This window comes from Carassius auratus, chromosome 7 (assembly GCF_003368295.1).
Source record: "Carassius auratus strain Wakin chromosome 7, ASM336829v1, whole genome shotgun sequence".
Taxonomy (NCBI): domain Eukaryota; kingdom Metazoa; phylum Chordata; class Actinopteri; order Cypriniformes; family Cyprinidae; genus Carassius; species Carassius auratus.
In genome coordinates this window covers 2,252,499-2,278,487 of record NC_039249.1, presented here as the reverse complement: position 1 = coordinate 2,278,487, position 25,989 = coordinate 2,252,499, and the positions used below count along the sequence as shown (strand labels likewise).

At 36.5% G+C, this 25,989-nt stretch overlaps 2 protein-coding genes and 1 long non-coding RNA gene across 3 annotated transcripts; 1 reads left to right on the top strand and 2 right to left on the bottom strand.

The window, feature by feature from the left end:
- The first annotated feature begins 6,115 nt into the window (after nucleotides 1-6,115).
- On the top strand, nucleotides 6,116-10,914 carry LOC113105444 (T-cell surface antigen CD2-like). The gene is made up of 6 exons (XM_026266512.1): nucleotides 6,116-6,202; nucleotides 7,018-7,311; nucleotides 7,416-7,667; nucleotides 9,634-9,785; nucleotides 9,873-10,010; nucleotides 10,138-10,914. Exons 1-6 carry the CDS (start codon nucleotides 6,163-6,165, stop codon nucleotides 10,300-10,302), a joined length of 1,041 nt encoding a protein of 346 aa, XP_026122297.1. The 5' UTR covers nucleotides 6,116-6,162; the 3' UTR covers nucleotides 10,303-10,914.
- Nucleotides 10,915-12,846: 1,932 nt separating this feature from the next.
- Nucleotides 12,847-13,224, bottom strand: LOC113105493 (uncharacterized). The gene is made up of 3 exons (XR_003292369.1): nucleotides 13,157-13,224; nucleotides 13,010-13,054; nucleotides 12,847-12,911 (listed from the first exon to the last, which is right to left on the bottom strand). It is a non-coding gene; the product is annotated as an uncharacterized LOC113105493 (long non-coding RNA).
- A 223-nt stretch (nucleotides 13,225-13,447) lies between these two features.
- On the bottom strand, nucleotides 13,448-25,654 carry LOC113105358 (sialoadhesin-like). The gene is made up of 8 exons (XM_026266399.1): nucleotides 25,588-25,654; nucleotides 24,726-24,761; nucleotides 15,888-16,130; nucleotides 15,510-15,782; nucleotides 14,764-15,036; nucleotides 14,394-14,639; nucleotides 14,086-14,289; nucleotides 13,448-13,596 (listed from the first exon to the last, which is right to left on the bottom strand). Exons 1-8 carry the CDS (start codon nucleotides 25,616-25,618, stop codon nucleotides 13,448-13,450), a joined length of 1,455 nt encoding a protein of 484 aa, XP_026122184.1. The 5' UTR covers nucleotides 25,619-25,654.
- Between the last annotated feature and the right edge of the window lie 335 nt (nucleotides 25,655-25,989).

The window sequence follows — 25,989 nt, the reverse complement described above, 5'->3', positions numbered from 1 at the left end:
TCTGCGGTGGATTTATTGCTTGCGTTTGGTGTGTATCTACTTTGAGAAGGATTTCCCAGTTTAAAACAGAATCTCAAGATTCCCCTCAGGTTCTTGTTAAAGTTAAGTACTGCAGGAATGGTTCACACAAAACAGTACAAAACAACATCAACAACAAATATTTACTGCGCAGAATCTGGTTCCAAATGCTGCATTTACTCAAGATGGCAGCGCCCACACTGAAATGCTTTGGCTTCACTTTTCTTCTTTTTTTACAGTTTATGAAAGAGACCAATAAAAGCGCTGAGATCTGAACCGGGAAAAGCCTCGGCTTCAGCAGGTGAAGAGCTGATCAGACAGAGATGGAGCTCAGCGTCATTTATGGACTCAAACTACATGCTAGTGTTAACATAAATATCTATATTTTAGTTCCATTACTTTTCAACCATTCAGTCTATATCCACACCTGACCAATGAAAATGCTACTAGAAATTTTATTGCATCAAATAATATTGAAATTTTATTTCTGAAATGCATCAGAAAACTATCAACAATCAAAGATGGAACTTTAATTTATTAACAATGTAGCAATGCTAGAAATGTTTCGGAATGGGATATTTGTAAATATATTAATATATGTATAAATATGCTAGTCCGTACAGACATTACAGGTCAAATCTGATGTACCCTTTATCTAAACAAACTACATATAAAACACTGCCTATACAAATCCAGTGCTGACTTATGTTGAATTGAACTGAATTGAGGTCATTTGTTTTATAATTGTTGTTTTATTACAGACTATGGACTTTGTCTTTTTTTTGTAAATTGAATTCAGTTTGAAATCAATTTTTAAATCAAGCTTCCTTATTTTAAAGATACAAATACACAGAATGAGCAAATGTTTAAGATTGAGATTTTTGCAATGGTAATTGAACAATGTTTATGTGTATGCAAATAAAAGCCTATAATAAAATCTGTTTATTATAAAAGACTTGGATTAAAGCAATTAAAGATTGAAATAATGATTGCCTTGACAAAAAAATGGATGGACCAGAAAAATTGAGTTATTAAAATAGCTGTAATGCAGTATATAGAGTATAGTTTCGCCAATGGTATTAAAATGAATAAGTCGTCATGAAATCAGAAATGTTTTCATTTACTTTTTTTGTGCATATTACTAACGTAAGGACTTATGTGTCTGGGTCCAAGCCTCTACACATTTCACTTCATTTCACCCTTAATGAGCACTATTTCATTAATGTCACATATTTAAAGGCACAATATGTAAGCTTTCATGGCTAGAGGACGCATATTCAAAACAAACAAAGAACAAAGCCGTAGTTTGATGACGCTGTAACTGAGTGTGGAATCATGGGAGTCGTCATCTTCATCCCCACAGCCAATGCAATCAGACAGGGCTCGGGCTGAAATCATGTTTATGGATGAGCCAATGTATTAAAGATTTATTAACACTGTAGTATGAAACAGAGTGAGGCAGAACCGTCGAAGCGAAATGAGGCCGCCGAAGCGTTTGCTAATGAGAGACGATTGACACACGTCTCAAAAGCAGCGGGGCTTTTATTACTTCACACTTTACTGCTTCCACTCCTTCCAGTCGAGCGTATGTGGGGTAAACAGTGCTGTTTTATCATACTATATACGTTTGAAAGTTCTGTTATAATTCTACTCTGCGTGATTGTCACCGGTCTATTAAAACGCACAACATATTAAAGCGTATTTAGTGTTTCCATGTTTTCTACAAAACAAAGCAAATTGAGGGTGTATGACATCATTGGTAGACACAACACAATGACACTATAGACACGGTCCATGTCCCTCGCTAAAATTTCTCTAAATTTAAACATTCTACAAAACATTTGGGATAATGTAAGAACACAAGTAAGCAAAGTATATAACACTGTTCTCGTGGTTTTTGGATATTTTAATTTAAAAAATCGTACATATTGCACCTTTAAGCTAAGTGTCAAAAAATGTTCCGGCTCCGTGCTCACAATCTTAGACACTGATATTTGAGCTGAATCACTGTCAGGCCATCTGGGATTTCAGTATGGAGATAAAGATTAAGGTTATAATCTTTCAGTATTAATTGACATTGTGGGTGTATATTAGCACGGTTTGTTGTTGTCTTGGGGCGTCTGGCAGGTGTTAGGACCCAGAAGCGGTGAAGCGTGATATTCTCTTCTTCACTTCTATCCAACCGTGAATCTGCTCTGAGCTGAGGTGCATCTCAATAAAACCCTGCCCTTTGTTCAATATTCAGATTCACTCAGAAATACATCACAACATTGAAGTCAGTTGCATCTTCAGGTTCATGTGTACTTTAAGAGTGATATTTTTCAAGGTATTGAAGTAAGACATTCCTGTGGCATGACCACTAATTTGCATATTTTGTGTGTTAGATAATAGTGGGTTTTGTTCAGAGTAGACACAGATCTTTGATATGAATGGATGGTTTTTGGTACTTCATTAAATATCACAGTTTTTGAGAGGAGTACTTAGTACTTTTTCTTAACTATTGTTTTGACACCAGTACTTTTACTTGTAATAGAGTATTATTTCAGCAATATAACAGTACTTCACCATGCAGACAATATATACCACAATACCTGGTAACCACCAATGACACATCTTTCATTATTATTGTCATTATGATTATCATTCAGATGGTTTAAGTTGATAAAAAGAATGACTTTGTTTTTGTCTTTAGGTCATTTAGCATATCTTAAACTGTGGCTGTAACGAGTCTTTTGAAGAAATACTTTCTTCACTTTAACTGCTAATGATCTCAAATGTCTGTTTTTAATAAACGGGAAGTTTTGAAACAGTTGCACGATGATTTTATCAATGTGTTAAATCACAGTTTCATAACACCTGGTGTGATTTGGAACTGAGAGTTAGAAACACCCGGCGTTTATTCCCTAAAATTCCCAGCGTCATGAAAATGTAAGATTAAAGTGCACCGAGATGCAGATGAATTCAGCCTTCATCTGTAGTCACTCTATAGTATGCACATAATTATTTTTTTTTTTTTGAGCAACTGTATGAAGTCACATATACACACAGAGAATCAAATGATTTTAGATGTAGTTCTCTACTCAATATTTATATCTTAATAATTATAGTTTTATTGTTTGGGCAGCACTTAATTAATTGTGAGCCATTGATGAAGACCTTTATGTACTAATGTGTTGTTTCAGGGTACTGATATGTAATTTGAATGTGCTAATATGCCCTTACTTTTAAAGTGGAAGTGAAGCAGTCAGTCACGTTTACATTATTTATTAAATTGGTTTCCACTTTAATTAAAAATATATAATAAACACAATTAATTTGATTTGTTTAACTGCATGTCATGTAACCACTTTAGATTTATTTTCCAGTACTGTAACAGTATCTGTAACATCTCCTAAGTTCCACCAATACCAGGATAAAATATTTGTTATTTAGGATAAGCATCAACATTCACAACCCTGTTATTTTTAAGAGAAAAGCAAGCATGGGCTGCTGCATGCATGGTTTGGCAGAATGTGAGCAGCACTTCCTTTATTTTCACTAAAAGCTGTCATTTCAGTTCATCACGATATTATAAAGCTCTGTTATTACACAATGAAAGTATGCACAATGACTCTTTTACACTTTTCAGCACTGCTGTGATTGGATTGATTCTAACTTAAAGGGGTCATATGACATAATTTTGTGTATTTGGTGTAATTAAATGTATTTATGCAGTTTAAGGTTCAAAAACACATTATTTTCCACATACTGCACATTATTGTTTCTCCTCTATGGCCCCCTTTTCTGAAACGTGTCGATTTTTACAAAGCTCACCGTTCTGAAAAGTGAGGTGTGCTCTGATTGGCTAGCTATCCAGTGCATTGTGATTGGCCGATTACCTCAAGCGTGTGACAGAAATGTTACGCCCCTTAACATACTGTGATGTCGTGTTTCCTGGTAAAACCCATTATAAACGAGGCATTTGTTGCATGCAGTGGGGACATAATTACTGAATATAACGACTTATTCTGTCTTTTTACACATTGTGTTGCATGTCGCACCACGTAAACATAAAACCACGTCTGCATTTGTGATCAGAGAAACAACAAGAACTGCTCTACACTGCTCGTGGCCGATTTTTTTAATGTGCACACATCTGAATATTTGGGTTGAACTGTTCTGGAAGAGTGTTGTAAATACAACTTAACCTCTGATTTCTAGCCGTGTTCTCTTTTGGGAGAACAAACAAAGTAGTTTCACTTTCACAACAAAACACAGTGTCTCCATGACATGGCAGCAGTGGCGGCAAAAGCTGAAATTAAAAGTTACACCTTCTTTGGGCGGCATTATGCAAATCTTCCTACACAGTGATGTAGACATGTGGGGGCGTGTTAGAACGAGCTGTTTTAGTTAGGAGTGGTTGAATCTTAACTTTTATAAATAATATCTCTCTGGATTTGAGAATTTAGTCTTTGCAACTTCACAGACCTTCTTCATGCACCAAGAGCTTGTGACACTCCGAAGGGAAAGGAAAAATTTAATCGCATCATATGACCCCTTTAATCACCTCTGATTGGTTATTGCATTCCCGAAATCAACAGCTATGTCTGGGATTGGCTACATTGCGCAATGCTTTAAACACCTGTTATAAATAGAAACCCTAGCTCTTTGCACATTAATCATATTAATGTTAATGTTAGTTATTCTTTTTGCTTTTGTGCAACAGATAAATAACAATTTATATGCTTTTAGTTATATTTTACTCTCCTGCATCCCGCACACACACAAGTGTCTACACTCTTAAAAATAAAGGCGCTTTGAAAGGTTCTTTAAACTGATGCCATGGAAGAACCATTTTCTTGCTATTGTGTAAATAAAATGCAATCATATAATCTATAAAAAATATTAACTGCAGTCTGAATATTTGAAAACGTAATTTAATCTAAATACAAGAAATGCATTTTTGGAAACGGATTAAATAATCCAGATTAGTTACTAGCCAGCTCTGTTTACCATTTAGGGAATCCAATTATATAGATAGGTTAGGGTACATTGTAATGCGCTAATCATAGTTTAAATATAACATCATTTTCATATAGTGGGTCATAAATAGAACTGAACTCGTGTCAAAGATGCAAACGAACAGGAAGACTTTGATGAGTTTGAGAGTGGAAACCACTGCATCTCATCCTGTTCAAGACACTTACTACAACAGATCTTGAAGGTAAGAACTCATACTCTAGTATGTGATCCATTTCCTGCTTTTAAACATTTGACATGTAATGACTGATATGTAAATGCATGCATATTCTGTTTCATTTGACTTCATATTGAAATAGTTAACTGTGCAGCGTGTACACATGCAATTGTTTCTGAATGTATAATGTGTGCAGCTCTGCAATTCTGGATTTGACAAGTAATATGCATTTTTGACAACATGCTGGTTGTTTATGTGTATGATAAAGTTGAAATGACTGGTTAAAGCAAGTGTTCTCTGGTTAAACAGGTTTAGTTGATTGCAGCACAATCTGAATTTTTTGTGTAAAAAGACAAAGTTATAAGAGCACATTTCTGATGTTAACATTTAGGATTTAGTTTAGAATCTTTAATGTGTTTGTGGTGTTTAGATTGAGTAGGCGAGACTTTGAAATGCCATTTGAATTAATTGTATAATTTTCTGTCAAAGCGTGTGTGTTTGAGATGAGATGACCTTTTCTGCTGTCTGTGACTCATTGTTATAAAAAAAGACTGAAAATTCACCTCAAGTGGTTCAGACTTTCCACTAGACTAGGCAAAAAGTTACTCTGTTATGCTCTGATAAATGCATAACTAAACACAAATGCACACCCACCCACCCAAAAAACGCCCACATTAACAGTGCTTACAGTAATCGCTCATTGTTTTAATTAGGTCGAGCTTTACAGAAGTACAGAAGTCTGAGACAATTGTGAAAATGAGATGTTATTAGTGTTGGTCTAAACACTTGGTTGAGGTAGAATTAAATTACTCATTGAGACTGCTTAATTGGTTTGGTGCTCTGCACATCAAACTTGTTTTGCAGAAGAACTGCACTGCTGACATTCACTTTTCTGTTTCTTTCCTGTTTCCGGCCTGCAGGTGCTCAACAGGAAATCTGGTGTCTTATTTTCAGTCGAGCTGAAAGCTATGAAACTCATTCTGCGTTGGATTTTTTGCTTCAGTTTAGGTACATACCTACTTTATGAAGGATTTCCCAGCTCAAAACACAGTCAAAGATTCCCCTCACAGGTTCTTTGTAAACTGTACTATTTAAGGAATGATTCTCAACATAACACCCTTGTGTTGTTCCAAACCCATGTGTCTTTCTTTCATCTGTAGAACATGAAAGGAGATATGATTTTTTTTTTAAACAATGTTTCTCCAGTGACAGTTTTCATAACTTTTTTTTTCCTCAGAGCATAGTCTGTATAGTGTACAGCTTGGGCAATAGTAAGGCTTGTTAAGTTGTACGAAAGATTTGTATGAGATATAGATCCACATATAAGAATACTTTTCATTTTTCTGTATGGCTTTCCTTCAAGCTATTTTTTATACTTTTTGCTTGCTTTGTATATTATTTGATTTTATATTTCTCATAAGATTTATCATTGAAACCTTTGGGATCAGAAAGATAAAAAAAGAAGATATAAATATATAAAGATATATATATAGATTTTTTTTTTTTTACTTTCTATCCATCAAAAAAAAAATAAAAAATGAAGCAGCACAGCTATTTTCAGCATTGAGAATAATCAGAAATGTTTTTTTTTTTCAGCAGTATCTTACAGACCCCAAACGTTTAAACTGAAATGTATATAGGCTATAGACGTATTACTGCAAAGTCGCAACAAACTAGAGTTTTTCTTTTAGTAAATTTTAGGGAGTTTAAAGTCTTCAGTTTCTCTCCATGGTTTCATACGATTGTCGTAAGATACTGGTCTTCAATATACTGCACTCTTATGTCTGACCATTGTAGGCCATTGTCCATTTTTATTAATACAGGTTTTGTCACTGATTGCCAAGTGAATCGTTATGGATTGAAGGGAAGCTCAATCCGTCTGAGCATCAGTCCCAGAAATCAGTCACTAAATAATGTTAGATGGCTACGATTCAACAGGAAAGAAGAGCTTACAGACACAAAAGAAGTTTCCCCTCATTTTGAGAAAAGAATAAGACTAAATGTCTCAGACTGGTCTTTGACCATACTCAACCTTGAGGAAAATGACAGTGGACTGTATGAGGCCATTCAGAAGTGGATGGTTAAACCTCTGGCTGCATTCACACTTACAGTGGAGGGTAAGATCCATGCATCTCATCTACACTGCATGATTATAACATGATATATACTTTAGTATCTCAGCTCAGATGCTGCTGCTATCTCATCTGTGGTGTTTTTCCAGACACTGTCTCTAAGCCTGTAATCAACGTGAATCAATATGACTTTAATTCATCTGCTGGAGTGTGTCGGGCCACAGTGAACTGTTCGGCTAATGGCAGCTGGGCCACGTTTGACTGCCACCAAAATGTTTGTGATAAGACACGATCCTCTCTTTCCTCCATTAACATCACTGTCACTGCACTGGACAGCAGCGGCATCAAATGCTCTGTCAACAACTACGTGAGCAGGAATCATTCTCAGACTCCCATTATGTGTAAGCATGTTTTCTTTAATACTCACGGTCAATACTGATGTTATGTTGTACTTTAACCTGTAATCATTCATTTTGTCAGGTGTGGGATTTCAGACTGTATCTGTAAACCCTGAGATAATGTTCTTATTTGCATATTTATGATGTGTCATTAGTAACCCATTGAAATAATGAATAATTAAGTTGGCTTGAAAAAGCAATCTTACTGAAATCCCATTTAAACTTTTTCTTCTGAGACCAAAATTTAAAATGTATTTCCTTCTAGACTTTTCAAGCTAGAAGCACCAAATTTGGGTCATACCTTCAGACTGGTGTGATTTGGGTTGCTAGATGTTTTCTAACTGATACGGCTTACGGTTTTCGTAAACCAGACTATCAAAACCACCTAAAATCCCATAGACTTTTATTGAAGGGTTGAAAACTTTTATACAATAAGACTTATGATGTATTTAAGCTGTCTATTGCTATAGTAAAGCTTAACTTCTCCCTACTGAAAATACAGCTTAAACCAGCCTAAACTGATCGGCTGGTTTGACTGGTCTCCCAAGCTGGTTTTAAAGTCGTTTTGGCAACTTTTTTTTAAGCAGGCCAGTCTAGTGTTTTTTCTTTTCTTTTTATTGAATCAAGTGGTTTTAACTGGATTAGCTTAGAAACATGTTAACAACATTATATTAACTTGCTAATCTTGCTAGAAACATGCTAACAAAATGCTAATAACTTACTAATCATGGTAACAACATGCTAGTACCATGCTAATCATGCTAGAAAAGTGCTTGTAACTTGCTAATCATGCTTAAGAGGCTAACATCATCTAGTAACATGCTAATCATGCTATAATCATGCTAGTTACTTACTAATCATGATAGAAGTGTTAACAAAATGACAGTAATTAGATAATAATGTTAGCATCATGCCAGTAACGCTTTATGTAACGCAGTAATGCTTTTCATGCAGGAATCGTGTTAGCAACATGCTAGTAACTTGTTAATAATGCTAACGACATGCTAGTGACTTGCTAATCACACTAGAAAAATGCTAACAAAATGCTATTAACTTGCTCATCATGCTAACAGCATTCTAGTTACTTGCTAATCATGCAAAAACATTCTAGCATCATACTAGTAACGTTAACCATGATAGAATCATGCTAGTAACATGCTTATCATGCTAGTAACATGTTAATAAATGTGCTAATTATGTTAACAAAATGTTAACAAAATGCTAATAACATGCAAAAAAATTTTGCAACCTTGTTAAACATGCTAACAACATGCACGTTAGAAACATGCTAACATCATGCTAGTAACATGTTAATCATGCCTGAATCATGATGGTAACATGCATTATAGGGTTACTATTATGCATAAAACCCTTATGCAAAACTGATAGTAATACTGAGATAAAAAACTAAAATTAAAAACAACCCTCAAAATATTTCTAAATTGTTACTTAATTGTAATATGGTGCAAACGGTCATGTAACAATGTGCACAAATCATTATTTGGCGTTTATAACTTGAGGCTTCAGAAAAATCTGAAGATTTCGACAATAATCAAGGGCTAAAGCAACTGAAGTAGCTACTCACCAGTTGCACAAGACGATAGGGCTGCTGTTTTCTTCTGAGCTATTCTGAGATGTTTCTGAAGTCTCTGGTCTTTTGCTTCGGATTTAATAGTGCTTCTTTATGATCAGTGTCGATGAGGAGCTTAATATGATGGCAAAGCCCATTTGTTAATTAGCACAGTACCTGAGCATGGTCTAGTTAACCCCCCTTCCATTAAGAACATTGTTTTTAGTCTATAAGCTATACAAAAGCACATCAGTCTTTCAAAATGTTCTTGCATGTTTTAAAATTTAAAATAACCAATAAAATAACGACTAAATTAAATTAAAAAGTCTAGGTGAAAATAGCTGTTTTGTTGTTGTTTCTTTTTCTAAAATTTGTTTTAATATTTGTATTTATCTTCAGGCCATGAAAAGCTGCAAAGTGATTATCATATCCTCCCATCGCTCATCGTTTGGATCGTTGGCACCGTTTGTGCTGCTGTTTTATTGGGTTTGGTTATGGGTGGGATTGTAGTATTTGTCAAGAGAAGAAGATGTTCAAAAGTTCATCCACAGGTATAAATCACTCAGATTGTCTCTCAGAAGTGAATTATATGTCACGACTCTTGTTTTTTTAAACTCTGTTCTTTCTCTCTGTATCAGTCCAGTCGTGTTGTGATTGAACAGCATCATGAAACTATTTACTGCACCGTGGAAAAGCCGGCCGCATCCCAGACATCTCCAGGAAACAACACTGTCAGCAACAAAGTAGAAACCATCTACGACAGTCCGTCACGACATGTATGTAATATCTTCCTGAATCACATCTGAACAGTGAGACTGTAATTTGAATCAATGTTCTTTGATCAGTTTAGATGCATTGAAACTCTGTGTGACCTGTTAATTTGTTGGTTTGTGTCTTGCTCAGACCAAGGCTTGTCAAGTAGACAGCGTGGAGGTGAATAGAGACAATCAGGAGCAACAGCAATCTGGACAAGACAGAATTATTCAAGTAAAAGCTACAGTTCACCAGGCAGCAGAACCCGATTCAGATCCAATTAACACGGTTTACTGCAAACTGGGAGAGATATGACACAAACACATACTGTATACATCGGATTCAAATATACGTCAATGTAAATTTTGTGCTTTCACTAGTGAATAGATGGGTTTAAGCATCATTTATGGAAACAATACACACTGTATGATGTCTGCTATTTTGTGAAACAGTATATGCAGTACACTCTTAGCATTCTAGCGATGCAACAGAAGGACCATTTTTGTTTCCCAAAAGAACCTTTCAAAAAAAAAAAAAAAAAAAAAGAAATGAAAAGAAAAGAAAAAAAAACCTTTGTGTTAAGAATATTTTAATAATTTCAGGAACCTTTTTAAGAAACGTGCAAAATGGAAAGATTCTTCATGGAACTAATAATGGAAATAAAGAGCCTTTATTTTTAAGAGTGTGTGCAGTGAAATACATTTAGAACAGTCCTATATTGTTGTCCTGTGACCTCATTGTGTAGCATGTAGCATGAGTTGTCATAAGAAAATTGTGTCATTTTGCATTTTTAATTCCATTTTGTTTAAAAATGTCATAATTTTGAAATGTTGATGTTAAAAATAACAGCACATATCATGTATAGTTCATTCCTTACACTGGAAATGAAATGTCAAGTTGAGTGTAATTATGTGATTAAAGTATTCTTTATCCCATACATCCCTGTGGTTGCTCTTTTTGAAGAACATAGCATGCAACATACTCGTCTACTGTATTTTGAGTTTTTCTCTGTCACACTGATGCATTGTTTTTTTTTTTGGGTGTTCAGGTTTAATCTCATTTGCTCATAACAGTATATGCATATGTTTGGACAACTCATAGTTAGAAATGGATGCTAAATATTGTAATACTAAACAGTTTTATCTTTGTAAAATAAAGGCAATTTAACCAGTTAGACTTTATTTCTGTCATATGTCTACAGACGTTTTTACTGAGAATTATCGGATGTTTAGAATAAGTTTGATTAAATTGTTTTTGACTGATGTTTTTGTGTGTTGAAAACATATTTATAATGGCAAGAAAACCAAGAAAATATTTGCTCAGGTGCTGATGATTATGCTTTCATTATGAAGATAATCATTATGCAGTGACCTGATTAACTCAAAAAGTTCTGCTTATATCATGGATGCAGTTTTATGGCAATGATTAATAAAACCCTGTGATACTACAGCTTGACTATCAGTGGAGTGACTATCAGATAATCAAGACAAAGTGCACAGACATCAAAAATCATATGAATCTCAACAGTGCTGAATGTCAAACGAAAGACTTCCTGCTGCAGTGCATGATGGGAGAAAGCAAAGCAAACACTAATCACTATAGTGGTGATTTCAACTGAAATGCACAAAACATCAGCGTCTAAACCTCTGTTAATTCACAGTAAGATCTTCTGTAGATATATGACAGAAAACTCAAGTCACAGATGATAGATGATAATACAAAGGCAGAGTGAGAAAGGAAAAACACAATCTCTAGTAGATGATCTAGTAGATCTTACAGAGACTGTAGAGCGAAAATGCACAAAATCATGAAGTATGCAAAGGGGCCGAACCATTTAAAATGTTATATACCTTACACAAATTTGAGAAAAGTCTAAAATTATCAAAGCTCAAATTTGTTTTATTTCTCCCAAACCCTAGTGGTGATATTGGGAAGGCTTTTTAAAGTCTGCTTATAAAGATATTTTAAAGGTTTAACAATAGTTTCTCCTCCTTGACCCCAACAAAAGATTGTAGCATGCATAAGTCTTAGCTACATCATTGTCTAATTTGTCTGAAATTTATCAAGTCATATTGTATAGTCCTTACCATTTTTTTAAACGCATATTTGGATCCAGAATTAAACCAAGATAGTTAAACTCAGTAACAATTTCTATCTTTTCACTATTTATAAAAATATCTCCATTGGAAGAACACATCTCTTTTGTTTCAACAGTGTTCAAGGTGAGACACGATTGCTCTAACCAATGTATAATCTTTTTCTTATCTTGTTGGATTGGTCTTGGTGGTCTGCCAAGTTTGCTGGAACCACAAGTAGTTCTGTCTTGGTAAGGTTGAGCTGAAGGTGATGGTTCATCATCCAGCAAGAAATGTCTGTTAGACAAGCTGAGATGGCTATAAACCTCAGTGTCTTTCTTAGAAAGACTATAGAGGTGTAACCCTGCTGTAAAATAGTTCCTACAACACATCCAGTTCCCACATTGAAGCGCTATAGTACTTTATTTAGATTTTGCAACATGTGAAAAGTACATTTGATTGGCTTACATAATAAAAACAGGCTACAAGCAGCACAGGTATGAAAGCAAGAGGACACAGTATATAACAAAATAATGCACAAGTGCAAACCAAAAATGTGGCTGAAGCGACAAAATCGTCTATTATGACATCTAGTGGAGGCCTATTGCTATTTTCTTTTAATATTCACAATTCTGTAATACATATAATAAATGTAACAGTAAATGCAGTTCTGTATCAGTGGTCAGAATCAGGATTTAAAATGTCACAGATTATGAAGATTTGCATGTTATGTTTAATAATTTAAACAATACAATTAATAATCAGGGTAATATATCAAATTCTCTTTTTTGTATTCCAGTGTTGATGAAAGTTGTCTGAGCATTCGTCATATTGATCCAGAAACAGCACCTGAAATTATGCTAATTAATTCACACGTATAAAACATTTTGTATCTATGTATATATTTTTCTAATTGCATTATATTGTGACATTTTGCATTATTTCACCTTAAAACATCAATTTGGAGTAAATGGTGTCAGAACTCTGCTCTCCTAACAGATGACAAGAGTTGAGCACATATATTTATTTAATTATACATGCATTTATCTTAATGTGTTACATTACAACAAACAACTGCGAATCTGTTGTCATACCTTTATTTTTCTTCCTCATTTCCTCCAATGATTTCAGGCCAACATTCATATAGGTCACAGACGGAGGCTCGGTTACAGCGTCTGCATTAACAAAATAATGAAAGAGTTAGACATTTACTTCTCTTTTTCTGGCTTTAGTCTTTCAGTTGTTTGTAATACTGATGTTTTGTTCAAAACGGTTGATGGCTACTATTTTATTGTCTATGATAAAATAAACCAGATACACAAAGATCATCTATTCATGCTTGCTTTGTCACACATTGATATCTTATAACTTTATTTTAAAAAAGGTCATTGCACTTCATGTAAAGACACTGTGAGTGTTTCTGAGTCGGACAGACTGGAGCATGCTGGTGTTTGTCCATTGTTCCTCTGATGCTCTGATGTCTGACTGATGTTCTGCAGCTGATGGTCTGTAGACGGAGACAGAGATCCTTCACCTACTCAAACACAGAGAAACTTCAGGAAGGACTCCCCTGTCTCGGTTTATGACATATATTTATATAAAATCATCTTTAACCATAAAAAGCTTCCAAAGATCATTATAGATAAGATTGTCTGTATAAATGTTGATGTGAAGAGATGAGATGCACCTTTGTTGCGTCTGCAGCAGAACTGCAGGACCAGTAACAAAATGAGCAGAAATGCACCACTGAGTCCTGAAATCACTCCAATCATCAAAACATCTGAAGACTTTGGTACTAGAGATCCTGATGTTTTGAAATAAAAGGTCAGCAGGTCAAATTAATCAAGTCAGTCGAGGGTAGCTAATCAACCGCAATTTGATTATCCATTTATTTCTTAAAATACGTTTATAGATATTTTACTCATGTGTGATAAACAGATATAAAGTCTCTCACCTGATAGTGTGAGTGTAACTGTATCACTGGTGTGTGAGGATCGTGATCCTCCTGTTTCTCTTCCAGTACAGCTGTAACGACCCGTGTGAGATTCATCAACAGAACTGATTCTGTATTCCTGTGACTGACTGACATCAATCTCTGAATCATCTTTACTCCAGATGTAGCTCCAGCTGCTGACGTCTGTCTCCTGTATGTCACATGTGAGATTGACCGTCTGTCCTCTGAACACATGTTCATCAGGATCAACACGCAACACAGGCTTGGGTCTCTCTGTGTGAAATTAATTTAAGACAGAACATGATACTGTTGATGGATGATGTTCATTTTTGTATAGTGAACTCAAAATCAGATTGCACTGTAAAAACAGCACTTACCTCTCACTGTTAGCACGACTGGTTTGCTTTGTGTGGTCTCTCCTCCTACAGCACATGTATATTTTCCTCCATCAGAGACTTTCACATCTCTCAGTGTTATAGTTGTTTGATCAAAAGTTTCTATTCTCATAGAGTTTTTGACCCAGACAATCTTTCGTCCCGTTAACTGTCCCCCATCACAGCTCAGAGTAACTGTGTCTCCAGTGAACACTGAACTCTGCGGCTTTACACTTACTTTGGTTTTGTCTGTAAATATTTCACGATACAATCTTGAGTTAAGTAGTATTCATGATGTTTTAACATAAATCCATATATTTCTTAAATTATTGCTCCTGTAGTCAGAGTGATAAACAGATATAAAGTCTCTCACCTGATACGGTGAGTGTAACTGTGTCACTGGTGTGTGAGGATCGTGATCCTCCTGTTTCTCTTCCAGTACAGCTGTAACGACCCGTGTGAGATTCATTAACAGAACTGATTCTGTATTCCTGTGACTGACTGACATCAATCTCTGAATCATCTTTACTCCAGATGTAGCTCCAGCTGCTGACGTCTGTCTCCTGTATGTCACATGTGAGAATGACCGTCTGTCCTCTGAACACATGTTCATCAGGATCAACACGCAACACAGGCTTGGGTCTCTCTGTGTGAAATCAGTTTAACAGACAGAACATGATAGTGTTGATGGATGCTGTTCATTTTTGTATAGTGAACTCCAAATCAGATTGCACTGTAAAAAACGCATTTACCTGTCACTGTTAACATGAATCTTTGGGTTTGTATGCTGCTATCTTCTCCTACAGCACATGCATATTGTCCTCCATCAGAGACGTTCACATTTCTCAGTGTTATTGTTTGATTACCAGTTTCTGTTCTGTTAGAGTTTTTGAACCAGACAACAGTTCGTCCCGTTGACTGTCCCACATCACAGCTCAGAGTAACTGTGTCTCCAGTGAACACTGAACTCGGCTTTACATTTACTTTCGGTTTGTCTGTAAATATTTCATGATACAATCTTGAGTTAAGTAGTATTTATGATGTTTTAACACAAATCCATTTATTTCTTAAATTATTGCTCCTGCAGTCAGAGTGATAAACAGATATAAAGACTCTCACCTGATACGGTGAGTGTAACTGTATCACTGGTGTGTGAGGATCGTGATCCTCCTGTTTCTCTTCCAGTACAGCTGTAACGACCCGTGTGAGATTCATTAACAGAACTGATTCTGTATTGCTGTGACTGACTGACATCAATCTCTGAATCATCTTTACTCCAGATGTAGCTCCAGCTGCTGACGTCTGTCTCCTGTATGTCACATGTGAGATTGACCGTCTGTCCTCTGAACACATGTTCATCAGGATCAACACGCAACGCAGGCTTGGGTCTCTCTGTGTGAAATTAATTTAACATCAGAACATGATACTGATGATGGATGCTGTTCATTTTTGTATAGTGAACTCCAAATCAGATTGCACTGTAAAAACAGCACTTACCTCTCACTGTTAGCATGACTGGTTTGCTTTGTGTGGTCTCTCCTCCTACAGTACATTTATATTGTCCTCCATCAGAGACTTTCACATTTCTCAGTGTTATTGTTTGATCAACAGTTTCTATTCTCGTGAAATTTTTCAACCAGACAACCGTTCGTCCCGTTGACTGTCCCACATCACAGCTCAGAGTAACTGTGTCTCCAGTGAACACTGAACTCTGGGGCTTTACACTTACTTTGGGTTTGTCTGTAAATATTTCACGATACAATCTTGAGTTAATAAGTAGTCTTTAGTCATCATCTATAGCTATCATTCTATATGATTTCTCTTATTTATCTAAAAGTTCTCCTTATTTTGCTTCAGCCTTTAGCTTATATTATTTGTCATTATGAGTAATTAAAGCTTTTTATGCTCTTCTAACATAAGATGTCTCAACAACATGATACATGGAGATACAAATCCTGTGAGACATGGCTCCTCAAATTGAGTGCTTAATTCAGTAATTCAATTCAAGTTTATATTGGACTTTTCACAGTAATACATACTGTTTCAAAGCCGCTTTACAGAAAAAGCCACTTTCATTGCAATAATCGAGGAAGTATCTTGTTATCAGCCAGATATATGTGTCAAAGTGATGTCCATAAGGCAATGACATCTTTAATATAATACAGATGTGGTTAATTAATCTCATGTATTGAGATTAAGCAGTCACAGTTAACATTCAGTCTGTCCAACATACAACATCTAATGTTTACTAGTTAATTCCTTGTTTAGGTACCATTCAATTGGAGGCTCTGTAAGAACCGAAAAACAGAAGTTATGGTAAAAAAGCCAAAGAAGCCACAATAATCTACACATCTACACACGTGGCAGTGTTTATTATGTGTCATTGTCCAGGAATGTGCAATACAACTGTAACAGCTTTTCATAAAGCTGCTGTTGTACTGGTAATAGGAGTGAGCAAGTAGTCAATGCGTATAAACTCCATGAACACAGATGTAAGATGCAACAATGTCTTTTATTTATTGTGCTCTAATTGATTAACCTTGCTTCCAGTTAGCTTCTTGTAGTGTCTCATTCTTTGTTGTTCAAAGAATCAAAGTCCATACCTTGCATAATATAGCGCACAAACATTGTCCATATTCCATATGTCCTTGAACATCACTCTTTAACAGTGAAGCATGGTTAAGCACCATTAAATTCAATCCAACACAATCTTAGAAGCACGGTCACCATAACATTCCACGTAGTACATGGCTTAACACGCTCAAAAACTGTGTGCTTCCCCACTACCAATACACCTGTTGTTTAATTACCCATGTGCTCCTAATATGCCAATGTCAGAGCCCCCCCAATGGACAAATATATAATTGCCTTAAAATGGCTCCCACACACCGGCCCCTTAATTGCTCATGGCAGGAAGACATAACAATTACAGAAACATACATAAATGAGCCACAACAATTAAAGCAACATATACAGACATTTGGTCTTAAATTCAGGACATTATTGAACCATTGTCACCTCAATCATTTAACTCCAATAAAAGACAAAGCTTTCTAACAGGTCGTTCCCGAACACTACCTTTGGTTTTAATCTTTACTGAACTTGCCTCCATTTTCTTTTCACGTAAAGATCGGTCTTTTCAAAAAGTCCAGGTGGTAAAGCAGGCTTGCCTTGCATAAGAAGAAGATGATTAGGGGTGAGGGCCTCCAGATCATTGGAATCACTAGAAAGCTTTGTAATCGGACGGTCATTTAAAATGGATTCTACTTCACGCAGAATAGTATGGAATGATTCATCATCCAGCGTCTGTTGGCGAAGTACAGAACAAAGAATATTTCTCACCATGCGAATGATGCGCTCCCACGCACCTACACAATGGGAGCCTGCTGGTGGATTAAAGCTCCACTGCACCCCAACTTGACATAACTACTTTTCAATTTGCTTGATATTCCACACAGAAAGAGCCTCCTTCAACTCTCTGTTGGCACCAATGAAATTTGTTCCATTATCAGACCTAATGTGAGCTACCTGACCTCTTCCAGCAACAAATCTCCTTAAAGCATTTATACATCCATCAGTGTCCAAGGAGTAAGCTACTTCCAAATGCACTGCTCTAGTTGCCATACAAGTGAAAATTACTCCGTATCGCTTCACATTACTACGTCCTCTTCTTACTTCGATAGGACCAAAGTAATCCACTCCAGTGTTTGTAAAAGGTGGAAGATCAGGGGTAATTCGTTCAAGGGGAAGGTCAGACATCTTTTGCTCACCTGTCTTCCCTCTATAACGCCTACATACAACACATTTGGATATGATTTTTCTTGCAGCAGCATTACCATTAGTAATCCAATATGTTTGTCTTAACTTGGATAACATATGATTCCTACCACAATGGCCCAATTGTTCATGAATGTGACGAGGTAGAAGATGTGAAATGTGCTGACTTTTAGACAATATGATGGGGTGTTTGGATTCAATAGGCATAGCTGCCTTCCTGAGCCTTCCTCCTACCCTTATGAGTTCATTGTCCATTACAGGGTCCAGTCTATATAGACTGCTATTCATCTTGACTCCATTAGAACCACTCTTCATTTGTTCAATTTCATCTTGAAATTGTTGTTGTTGACTGAAGCGAATAATAGCCATTTCAGCTTCACAGAGATCCTCCAGTGACAAAGACTGTCCACCCTGTGTTGCTTTAAATAACTTCATTTGTCCATCCAAGGTAGATGTAGTAACATTGCAATCCAATGCCAGTAATTCCTTCCTTTTGAGACGTAGCCTATCTAGCACTTTTCTCAATTTGAGCATCCAAGCAACTGCCACTTTCAGTCTTTTCCACTCTGAGAAGTAGGTGATAAAGTAATTGGTAAAATTTGATGTACCTTGTAGAATAAAAGCATTTACCTAATGCTATCTTTTGATCTCAGGATCATCTTCCTGAATGTTGTGTTCTTCTGTTGGAAGTGGTTGATAATATTCTGATGTCCACAGATAACAAGGACCTTCAATCCATCTTTTGCTTTGCCCAAAGGTTTTGATCTGCATTCCACGTGAAGCATGATCTGCAGGATTTTCCTTTGTGGAAACATATCTCCATTGTTGGGGATGTGTCCTTTCTCTTATGTAAGAGACCCTATTTGCAACACAAGTCTGAAAGCGTTTGTCCTCATTTTTGATGTACTTGAGCACAGTCTGGCTGTTAGTCCAAAAAAACTGAACTCTCCAATTGAAGTCTTAGCTCTGTTCTCAGCATTTGGTCCACTTTAGCAGCGAGTACAGCTGCTGTTAGTTCCAGACGAGGAATGGTTATTGGTTTAAGAGGCACTACTCTGGCCTTACTGAGCAGAAATGTCACATGCACTTTGTCCTCACTGTTGATCAGCTTGAGATAAGTAACCATGCCATATCCTCTTTCACAGGCATCAGAAAAATGATGTAAACAAGCATGCATGATTTGTCCAAAATCTGTGGGTTTTAGACATCGGTCCACTTGGAACTCTGACAACTTATCCAAATCAGAAATCCAACTATTCCACTGTGTTTGAAGTCTTGGGGGTATATTCTCATCCCAACTCAGATTCTGTCTACACATCTCCTGTATGAGTAACTTGGCAGGTAGCATAATAGGAGCGAGAAATCCCAAAGGATCATACACAGAACAGACAGTAGACAGGATTCCTCTTCTTGTACATTGTTGTGCTTTCAACTGCATTCTAAATTGAAACACATCCACCTCTGTACACCACTGAAGACCCAAAGTTCTTTCCACAGGTAACTTATCCTTAATTAAATCCAAACACTGGACGTCTTTGCTTCTGGATTCCTCTGGAACTGATTGCAGTACCTTGCGACTGTTACTGATCCACTTGATCAAAGAAAACCCACCCTTTTGACAAAGAGCAGTAAGATCCTGTACCATGATGACAGCTGACTCCTCCGAAGAGACACTCTTCAAACAATCATCCACATAGAAACTTTCAAAGACTGTTTTGATCACTTCTGTTGAAAAGAGTGATTGATTGTCTGTTGCAGTTTGTTTTAATGCATAACAGGCACAACTTGGAGAGGATACAGCTCCGAACAGATGAACTGTCATTCGGTAAGTAGAAACTTCCTGTTTCAAGTCTCCATCAGACCATCATAGAAACCGAAGAAAGTCAACATCCTCTTTAGACACCTTAACCTGATGAAACATAGCTTGAATGTCAGCCATCAATGCTATGGGCTCCTGCCTGAATCGTATCAAAACTCCCAGAAGTGAATTTGTAAGGTTGGGACCTTGCAACAGTTGGTTGTTAAGTGAGGTACCCTTAAATGTTGCTCCACAATCAAATACAACTCTCAATGTTCCCTTTTTTGGATGGAACACTCCATGATGAGGAACATACCAAACCTTACCATCATCACGATCTAACTGGTCTTCTGGCACCTTCTCAGCATAACCTTTCTCTAGAACATCAGAAAGGAAACGTTTATATTCCTCATGAAACTGTTTGTTCTTTTCAAATTTCCTTTTCAAACCATTGCACCTTTGCTTGGCGACACACAAGTTGTTAGGTAATATCACATCATTAGTTCGAAATGGTAACTTAAGATTGTAATGTCCATCCTGTACCTTAACTGACTTGTCCATTATTTCTATAAACTTCAGATCCTCTCTGGACATCTCTTTCTTATCCACCATGTTTTCATTAAAGTCGCAATTATACTGATGTTGAAGCAATTTCTCAAGCCTTCCAATAGAAATCCTGTTGACCATAACAAAAGGTGTGCCAGTATCATTCCTGCAGTCACTGCTCCTCTCTGAAAGTCCATTAACAACCCACCCCAGTAAGGTTCTAATGGCATAGGGTCCATTACCATAGCCATTTATTACTTCCCATGGCTCCATCACTTGGGACGCATTGGCTCCAATGAGTAAATCAACATTAGCCTCAATGTGTGTAAGTTTCACTCTGTCCAGATATGGCCATTTGGAAATTTCCTTCTGTGTTACAATGTTATCAGAGTTGACAGGCATTTTCTTCTGAGTATATACTTCCGGAAGGGAAAAGAAATTATTGTTGTTGATTCCACTTATCTCCAAACCAGTTAGCACATTACAAGATACAGATTGCTCTTGTCCCATAGTGCGCAGAAAAATGTTAACCCTTTTACCTCTGATGTTCAGTTCATCCATCAACTGCTTGGAGCAAAATGTAGCTGAACTCCCAGGATCCAGAAAAGCATAAGTTTTAATTATTTTGTCGCCTTTGGATGATTTTACTTGCACTGGAATGATTGACAGAAGGCATTTTTCGTTACCGGCCCCTGTATGTCCACAAGTTTGCACAGACACTAGGCTACTTTCTTGCCCCTTGCCCTCCACAACTGGCTTGCGATGTATGTGCAACACTGACGGATGTGTCTGATTACAAACTTCACACACAAGGCGGTCGTCACATTCCCTACTTATATGTCCAGACTTCAAACAGCTGAAACAAACTCCTGTTTCTTTTAAAAAGTCAAGCTTTTCTTGTTGGGACTTATTTTAAAAATTTCACACCTTTTTAAAACATGATTTTCTTGACAGAACAAGCAAGTTGTGTTATCATTGGTCTTGTATACGGAATGGTTTCTCAATTGTGATGTTACATATCCCCTCGGAGCTGAATTAACATTTGTAACATTTGTAGCAAAACTGTTTCCCTTGAATGTCCTGCTAACTGCACTTGCTTGCTTATCTTGAATGCATCCAAACACAGGATCTGATGCCATCTTTGCTTGTCGTTCGATGAAGTCCACAATATGTGAGAATTTTGCTCTACCTTGATTCAACTCCATTATCTCACAAGCTCGTTCTCTCCAGCGTTCTCTCAATTTGAAAGGTAGCTTCATTATCACAGTTCTCATATTACTTGGCATGTTTAATTCTTGCATATAAGAGATATTTTCAATGATGTTACAACATGCACGCAAAAACAATGAATATGCATGAAGACCTTGTGCATCCTCAGTCCTTAATGATGGCCAACTCAAAGCCCTTTCTATATATGCAGCTGCAATCTGGAATTCATCACCGAATTGCTCCTGCAGAAGTTTCTTGGCTAATAAAAAACCTACTTCTGGATCAAGATGTTGGCAACTTTGAACCAGTACTCTGGGTTGTCCTGTCGTGAAAATACAAGCAGTCCCTTTTATTACGAGTCTTTTCTTCAACACTGTGCTCAAAAGCTCTAATGAATGGCACATATTGAAGTGGATTACCATCAAAGATTGGAATCTCTCTTTTGGGAAGCGTTTGAGGTTGAACTTGATGTACCAGATATGTTGTTAATTCTTCTTGCCTTTTCAGAATCTCATACAAGGGTTCACCTTGAGATGGAAGACAATTCACAGCTTGAGATGTTGTCATATTATCTCTGGAACGTTGAGTAAAAGAACATGAGTCCTGTTGTTGGTAAGTACTTCTTTCTTGAATGTTCAACACTTTATTAGGCTGCATTAATATTGATCGTTTTGTGCTGTTACAGGAAGCACCAACTGATTGTGTTGGAATGCTGCTGATAGCTCCAGCTGTATCCATAGGTATTTCACTCATTGGAACATATTCAGTAACTTGTGGATTTAACACCTTTGGTCTTGTGGAATAAAGAACTTCATTTCCTGTCACATCCCTTGAAATCTGAGCCTTTGTTGATCCTTTTCGATTAGAATGTGAACTGCCAGTACATGAGCATTTGCTATGACTGTCCATTGTCCTAAAAACAGCAATTTTTGCAGTAGATGCTGCAATTTCAGAATCTACTTCCAGTTGTTCCAGTTTTTTCCTCAATTCCTCTGTTGTGTTTCAATTGTATGTTTAGTTTTTAATGCAGTGGCACGTGCCACAAGTGCAGCTTTCTCTCCCTTTGCCTGTATGCATGCTGATAAAATGGAAGAAATTCTGCTGCTTGAACTACAGTTACTAACTACAGTGGTAACCTTTGATGCATTTGAAACACTGTCCTCAGGAACAACATCATCATTGACATTTACATCAACCCCTTCAGATATTACAGGTGCAGACAGCCATACGTTCACATGTTCAGTAAACTCATTAATCGGAATCAGTTTTGCCTTGAACCATATATCATGTTTCTCAATTTCATTGTCAGGCAATACAGTCAACAATGCATCATGCGTTTCCTTAGCCCCTAAACACAAATCATTGAAGTTTTCATACATGTTTCGTACATCAGACTCATATTCTTTGTTACTTTGCATCAAACTTTTAATAGTCTCAATCATTTTGTGTGCTTTGTTAAGCTTTGCCTTTCTCAGTTTTTGTAATGAATCAAGTCTTTCCACCAAAGCCTTTGCTATGTGTTTAATTGTCCTTTTTTGCATTTCAGGTTCATTTTCATTACAAACCTTTGTCACAGTGTATTCCTCCGCAGCCAAAAACTGCTCATCCATATTGCACACAGTACTCAAAACCTCATGCAGTACAAAGAATAAATGTGTTACCTTTGGCACACAGAGTCAATGGCCATTAAACATTTGTTGTTGCAACAGTACTTTTAATCCGCTGCCGAATCAAGCCTTGTCCCAGCAACAAACAATCCAACAGGAACAGTGAATCCAGTATGAATCCAACTGGAACAATGAACCACATTTCCATTATGAAATCCAATATCCATTAAACGAATCTTTGATGCTGAAGAACTCATACTAAATGAAGCCTCCGTCTCTAAAGTGGCGTCCTAGCTTATACTCACAGTCCATTGGAAGAAGTTTTTGACTTATGTAAGAGCTTTTCATTAAGCTGCTGTTGTACTGGTAATAGGAGTGAGCAAGTAGTCAATGCGTATAAACTCCATGAACACAGATGTAAGATGCAACAATGTCTTTTATTTATTGTGCTCTAATTGATTAACCTTGCTTCCAGTTAGCTTCTTGTAGTGTCTCATTCTTTGTTGTTCGAAGAATCAAAGTCCATACCTTGCATAATATAGCGCACAAACATTGTCCATATTCCATATGTCCTTGAACATCACTCTTTAACAGTGAAGCATGGTTAAGCACCATTAAATTCAATCCAACACAATCTTAGAAGCACGGTCAGCATAACATTCCACGTAGTACATGGCTTAACACGCTCAAAAACTGTGTGCTTCCCCACTACCAATATACACCTGTTGTCTAATTACCCATGTGCTCCTAATATGCCAATGTCAGAGCCCCCCCAATGGACAAATATATAATTGCATTAAAATGGCTCCTACAACAACGAAAACACTTATTGCTCTTTTCCTCTGTATCCTCATGCCCTGCATGATGAGAACAAGTCACCTGTATTTATATAGCACTTTAAACAAAAAAGATTTTCTGTCAAATCAACTAAACAACATTAATTAGGAAAACAGTGTCTCAATAATGCAAAATGACAGTTAAAGGCAGTTCATCATTGAATTCAGTGATGTCATCATCTCAGTTCAGTTTAAATAGTGTCTGTGCATTTATTTGCAATCAAGTCAACGATATTGCTGTAGATAAAGTGTTTTTTACAACCACCTTTTATTAATCTGTGTAAATAAAAGCCCTTCTTATAATGTCACCATAATTTTGAGTGTAACTTATTTTATTTTAACCACTACAGCCTTTGGTTTCCCTATACTGTCACATGAAACATGCAGATTAAATTTAAACTAGTAATATTAGAGTCGTTAATTTCATACAGAGCTGGTCTATATTATTTAAGACCCAATAAATGACATGATCAACAAACACAACACACACTGTACACGACCACACACACATAAACTGTTCCTCTGTGTTATATGTGTGAGGATTTTAGGAAATATAACTCACCTTGAGTTCGTCCAAGGTGGATGTTTGAAATCAGCACTAAAAACCAAAAAGAGACAGTTACATCGATTGATTAATTAATAGATTGTATTGCTTCTAAATTGAATTATATAAATATCTTTTAAAACTTTAAAAAGGAATTCCAGAAGAGAAGCATTTGAATAATTTACACTGATTAGTTTGGGAGAGAAATGATCCGTTTTACAGAAGAATTAAAAATAACAAAGCTGAGACAATGGTATTTTGCAACTGATTCAACTGTAATTGATTTTAGGCCAATATTATACTGTTACTGAACAGAACTGCTCAGCTAAACTCTTTCTATCATCTATATGCTATAAAACCAACTCAATGCATCTCTATTCTATCAGATCTGTCAACAATGAAGTGAGTCAACGATGACGGAGGGTGGAAGAAAAAAATCTATGTGGATTGCAAAGAATATCTTTGTGACGCTGTCATGATGCAGTTTAAAGACACGACACTAGATCTTATTTTGTATGCCATGAATAAGGGAAGTGGCACCATTGTCATCAGCACATCACACGCAAAGACTTTATATAGATGCACTGACTGCAAGTAAAGATCTACTAGAGAAACCAAGCTTCCAGAACTCATGATAAATGATAAACACACTGCGATAAAATGATAATCTCACTCCGCTACATGCATGCAGCACATGTGAGTATATTTCACTTTCACGCACAGATATCATGAACTTCAGGTGGATTTGATACTGAGATTATTAGCAGCATGAATGAAAGCATAGATTAAATGCATAACATATTCAAATACAGATGAACACTGATTCACCATCATTATACAAAATAAGAAATAAATGCAGGATTGAGAAAATGATACTCACAAAGCATTAGAGGAAGTAGCCTGGGGTCCATACTGCTCTATTAATGACATGATGTCAGACACACAGGCTGTTATAGACTCAACACTTCCTACAAACACATACGGAAATAAATGACTAACACGTCAATTGCCTCATCCTGTCTTCTGCGACTGTGAATTATCGTCAACCTGGTCAAATAAGGTAGTTTTCCCACATGTTGACTGTCTCAGAACATGAGAAAAGAGAAGTGTGAAGATGCAAAATATTACTAAGAATTTCTGGGTGATTGCACAACAAACTGTTTGAGGGTAATTGAATCATGTCTGGTCCATGGACACTTTTATCAGTTTTCATAAGTGCGACATGATAATGTGAGATGTGCATGTGGTGATATATGAAACATTGATTCAGTTTTAAATCAAT

Bases quoted from the DNA above. Each gene is read 5' to 3' on its own strand.
- LOC113105444 (XM_026266512.1), top strand. From the start codon at position 6,163: ATGAAACTCATTCTGCGTTGGATTTTTTGCTTCAGTTTAG. The intron at 6,203-7,017 runs GTACATACCTAC...TTATTAATACAG, and splicing joins GATTTTTTGCTTCAGTTTAG to GTTTTGTCACTGATTGCCAA. The intron at 7,668-9,633 runs GTAAGCATGTTT...ATTTATCTTCAG, and splicing joins TTCTCAGACTCCCATTATGT to GCCATGAAAAGCTGCAAAGT.
- LOC113105358 (XM_026266399.1), bottom strand. From the start codon at position 25,618: ATGGACCCCAGGCTACTTCCTCTAATGCTTT. The intron at 15,037-15,509 runs GTGAGAGTCTTT...GATTTCACACAG, and splicing joins AGTTACACTCACCGTATCAG to AGAGACCCAAGCCTGTGTTG. The intron at 14,290-14,393 runs GTAAGTGCTGTT...AATTTCACACAG, and splicing joins AGTCGTGCTAACAGTGAGAG to AGAGACCCAAGCCTGTGTTG.